The 4855-nt window shown below is 32.9% G+C and overlaps 1 protein-coding gene across 1 annotated transcript; it reads right to left on the bottom strand.

The window, feature by feature from the left end:
- Positions 1-1346: 1346 nt before the first annotated feature.
- Positions 1347-3898, bottom strand: LOC139089059 (uncharacterized). The gene is made up of 3 exons (XM_070638489.1): positions 3257-3898; positions 2415-2934; positions 1347-1895 (listed from the first exon to the last, which is right to left on the bottom strand). The coding sequence occupies exons 1-3, from the start codon at positions 3779-3781 to the stop codon at positions 1699-1701; spliced, it is 1242 nt and encodes a 413-aa protein (XP_070494590.1). The 5' UTR covers positions 3782-3898; the 3' UTR covers positions 1347-1698.
- Positions 3899-4855: the final 957 nt, after the last annotated feature.

Here is a 4855-nt window from a genome sequence, read left to right as displayed (position 1 = left end):
CAAAGTCCAACTCTTCTCAAAACACTTTAATCTCATTAAAAACTTTAAAATTCAATCACTGACTCAACCATCGGACATTATTCTACACTATTTGCATTATATATCCAATTACGGACATAAGTCAATAAAGCAGCAATTTATTATTCAAACAATTTACATATATAAAACCAAAATCATCAAAAGCTTAACTAATTGAATTACGAAAATCCAATAATTAATAATTCATTGAATATTGTTGTGTAAGGCACAAGCAAGACATTGATAAAATTGAAAGATAATTGAATAATCTCGTAAGATTACATTGACTTACTTGAAAACTCCTTTAATGCTATCAATATCGATTTATGATACAAAATTTACGTCAAAATGTTTTTCTTCTTATTAAATTGAAACTTAATGCTGAACACTTTTCAGAAAAAGCTCAAAAGGGTAAATCCGTGAAGATATATGAGGACCTTTTTCAGAATCACTTGATTAACATAATTACTATGCATGTGTTAATATTTATTTTCATAATTTTGATACTGTTGTTATTAGGTATTAACCATATTAGTGCTTGGCTTCATATGATTTAAGGATAATTTATGCGGATGTCCTTAATTATGTAGATTATAATGATGGAAAACTTTGTTTGTTTTAAACATTATTTTAGTAATTATTGGTTAATGCGTAGAAGAGACTTGTTCTATGTATGTGGCCAATATTAAAGGATAAAAGCTTCAAAAGTGCGTAATTAGGATCAGTATTGTTCCTGTATCGTGTCTTAAACTTTAAAGTTTTCTTTTCGAAGTTATCGTAAATTTAAATAAAATTCGACATAAAGTCAGGGTCATGCAGATCTTGTATCCAATTCTGGATCGATTAACCGATGTGTGCCATTCGGGGTAGTTCTCGTCACCGGTAAAACTAGACATTTTCTTGCCTTTAACAAGTTGTAACGTATATTTGTTCGCTTGGGTTTACAATGCTGAGTCAGAAGCTGAAGCTTTAGCAAGAGTTGACAAAATTTTGGGGCTTTTGGACTAGATTCCAGAAAGGAACCTGCATTAGAGTCCGGGAAAAGTAAAAGCTCATCCGTAATGAACTCCCGTTAACTCTCGCAAAAGCAGATGCACCTCCTTCTCCTTTAATAATATCATCTGTCTCAAAACTCAAATGTATAAATCCATTCAAAACAATAAGAGAACAGCTGCATATCAATATTAAATTTAGCTTATCGGGACACTTTTTCAATTTCTCATCAGCAAATTCAAATCGATGAATGATAAAAGCATTAATATTCGTTTGAATTACACCAGATGCATGATTTTGATTATTAATGTCATAAACACAAGATACACAAGCAATTTAAATTTATCACGTTTAATATTCAATTTCAATAAAGAATATATTCCACATTATTTATTATTTCCAATTTTTATCAGCTACTGTGTATGTAACATTTATGATTTTTATCGTAAATACTGTAAAAGAAGCTCTAAGCATGGAATGGATAATGTTTACAAAATTATGACTTTCTTCGTCTTCCTTCAGATATTTAAATATTGTAAAAATGTGTGAAGATATGCGATGCTAAACGTGGATAAAAAAATTATTTATGCTGCATACGGAGTTAAGTCTATTGCCATCGATTCAACCTCAAATATTGGTAACGATCTTAATAACAATTTTTTGCCTATTTGGCTTCGCCAATTTTCTTTACAATTTTATGTCGAGAAAGCCTCTTTCATACATAAATGGCAGCCAAGATCCCATGACCTTCAGCACATTCTCATCCATAAATACAGCATTTAATGCTTCATCTGTAAGGTTTCCACCAAACAAGTCCTTTATTTCTAAGGTTGTCGATGAACAATTTCTTGTTATTGGTATTATGTGCAGGAATAATTGATTTGCTGAATTGGAATAGAAAATAATTGAATTGGGATAAAAAAATAAGGAAATTGAACTTAGTTCAAGTAAATTATTAAGGATTTTTGGGAGTTAGGACTGTCAATTGCATAGATACAATTGGGACTTAATGTTGCTTAGACAATGGAGTTACATACCATTTAATACAGTCTTGAGAAACACAAATGAGGAAGACTCTGACATGGAAGTCCTGCTAAAGCTCTTTTATTGATACCAAATGGAAGCTGAATCCGTGTGGCATCCATATGACTGCCAAATAGAGACGGCCTCCATTAGGTGTCTATAAAAGAGTCTTACTAGAGCCTTTAGAGCTCCTTGATAAAGTCTTCTTCATTTTTGTCGTTCTAGCTTGAGTGCCACAGTGTTTAAAGTCAAAATAAGCCAAAACAGCCGTCACAATGCCGTCCGGGCACCTTCATGTCATTTTGACATTTACCAAGACAATGTAGCCTCTCCCTAGCGGCTATGTTGTGCCTTTCATAACAAAAATTAAGATAACTTACCATACATCCGATTATCCATCAAATCCTCTTTCAATTCCTCAACAGTCGGTATATATTCCTCATATTTCACCATTTCCAATGATCTCCTTAATGCCCCATAATAGAACTCAATTATTTCATCAAAATGCTTAACTTTCACCTCATCCATCACAGACGTAAACATCAAATATATCAAATCAGCATTTGGACTTCCCCAAAATGACATTTGATAGTCAATAATTTTAACATCAATTGAATTTCCATTTGAATCTTGTTTAAGCATAACATTATTGATCCATAAATCAGCATGTGCAAGTGTCATGAGTCCACATTTCATCGGATGTGCAACATCAAAGTACGAGTCCATAAGTACGTCAAGTGGCCATTGAGCCATTTTATCACTATAATCACTAGAGAATGTTTGTGCAACTTGAATTAATTTGTTGAAGAGTGTTCGCATCGATGATATTATTGGACTATCAGGTGAGTGCTTGACATGTGTAGCTACTCGATTGAGGCAATGGCTTTGTGTTTTATTGTCCTGTGGATGATAAAGGAAGGATTTTTGGGAATTTTAGGCTTGATTTTGGAAATATTTTATGACCCCAAACCCTAAGTCCACCACACTGGATATGCCCTGGCCCTAATCCAGTGGTACACAACCTCTTTTGTGACACAGCACACTTTTATGCTAAGCCATGTCTACGGCATGCAAATTAAATAAATTCCATCAATAACACCCAACCCAAAGCATTTACCAACACCAAAAACTGTCCATACAGTCACATGTGTTCTGCTAATTCCAATAAGAATGCTATAAGAATGTAAACAAAACACATACATAGAAAGAAATTCTTACTGACCTTGACAAACCGTACAGCACTCGCTGCATGAAATTTTGCCAGTTTTGATAAGACAATCTTCGTTTGTTGTAGATCAAGGCCGACTTTCTTGCTTATCATTTGATAACCTTCGACATTTAAGTCCTCAAGGACCATAATTTCGCATGGAACTTCTGTTATTTTGTAGCATTTTGGCGCAAAATTGATATTATATCCATTTTCAGTCCAGATTTCCTCAAAACTCTTAATCATGTCTTCATACATCAACTGCTCTCTTCTAAATAAGGAAAGGTCCGTCATTTCAGACACAATTTCGAATGACACTTTCAGAATAACATCAATTGATTGATCAGCTGTTCCAGGAAGATCAAATTTAATTGTCAGACGATAAATATCAGATATAAAGTTGTCATTCTTTCCACTCGCAGATGCCAATGATGCTGACTTGAAGGCAATCATTTCACGAGAAGTTGCTAGCTTTTTCTCGAGAATTTCGATAAAGAAGATTGGATCCAGAGAGTCAAGAAACGATGAAATTGAGTTCATGCTTATAATTTGAATAAATCAATTGTTTGAAGATGAAATTTGGTAGTTTGGTGACCTAAAAATTGAAATACTGTTCAAATTTAGTATATTGTAGCTTGTTAAAATAAACTTTCTAAAATTTACGCTGAACTATTGCAAATAATAAACAAAAAACTAGTATAAAAGTCACTAGTTCAGATGTGAATGGATAAAGCGCATTTTCTAGTAATAATATAAACTAATTTTCTTGCGACGGACATTAGAATTAGTAACATTCTTAAACAGACAATGAGCATACTCACCAAAATTAGCGTGCTCTTGAGTATTCTTAATCAAAATAGCTGAACATGCTCAATTTTGTAAGCAAACTCATAAGCATGCTCTTTGTCTGTTTGGGATTTAGGTCCAGATCCAGTAAACATTCAGGCAGTCTATGTTTACAATAGCAAGGGACCGTTCACTTATTACGTTCAGGGAAGGAAGGGAGACACGGTAAATCTGGTTTAAACAATAGTAATTCGTTATTCTGGTCTACGTAATAAATGAACTGTCCCCAAAGCAAATTACTTTATATTCAAAATGCGTCAACAATCTAAAGTATGTTTACAGGTAAATACGCGGCAAAATTATAATTACGCAACGCAAACAAATAGACGGAGTTTACTTATGTACGGTCCGGTCAGTGAACTTGTATCTTGTTCTTACCTTGTTGGCTCTAAATGAGACTTTGGAATATTTATTGTTCTGACAGATACTTAACTAAGTATTAATAATTTTAAAATATACTAAAAAAATTCAAAAAATCCTCAATTTTATATTTATTAATTTTGTTGATGCTTAATAGCACTTTCCAGTTCAAATTTCTAGTTGAAATGACAACACTTGAGTATAAATAAAATTGAGAACGATTGAAAAATTTAGAGAGAAATTTCTCACTGAATATATCTTGTTCTCTTTGGTGATCAGTGGCGCTCTGAATATATTATTACTTACTTTCATGGCTTGAATTCACATATGTCCATTTGAACGCATAGATGCCAAAACGTCTTTCAAACATATCTATTGGCAATTGGTATTTCAAAACTTATGAAGAGT

The sequence above is a fragment of the Chironomus tepperi genome, unplaced genomic scaffold (genome assembly GCF_022539635.2).
Source record: "Chironomus tepperi strain 1889 unplaced genomic scaffold, CSIRO-AGI_Ctep_v1 contig_174, whole genome shotgun sequence".
Taxonomy (NCBI): Eukaryota; Metazoa; Arthropoda; class Insecta; order Diptera; family Chironomidae; genus Chironomus; species Chironomus tepperi.
The sequence above is the reverse complement of the archived record's forward strand: the minus strand, read 5'-3'. Positions and strand labels throughout refer to the sequence as shown.

Bases quoted from the DNA above. Each gene is read 5' to 3' on its own strand.
- LOC139089059 (XM_070638489.1), bottom strand. From the start codon at position 3,781: ATGAACTCAATTTCATCGTTTCTTGACTCTCTGGATCCAATCTTCTTT. The intron at 2,935-3,256 runs GTCAGTAAGAAT...TATCATCCACAG, and splicing joins GTGCTGTACGGTTTGTCAAG to GACAATAAAACACAAAGCCA. The intron at 1,896-2,414 runs GTAAGTTATCTT...ATTCCAATTCAG, and splicing joins GATGGATAATCGGATGTATG to CAAATCAATTATTCCTGCAC.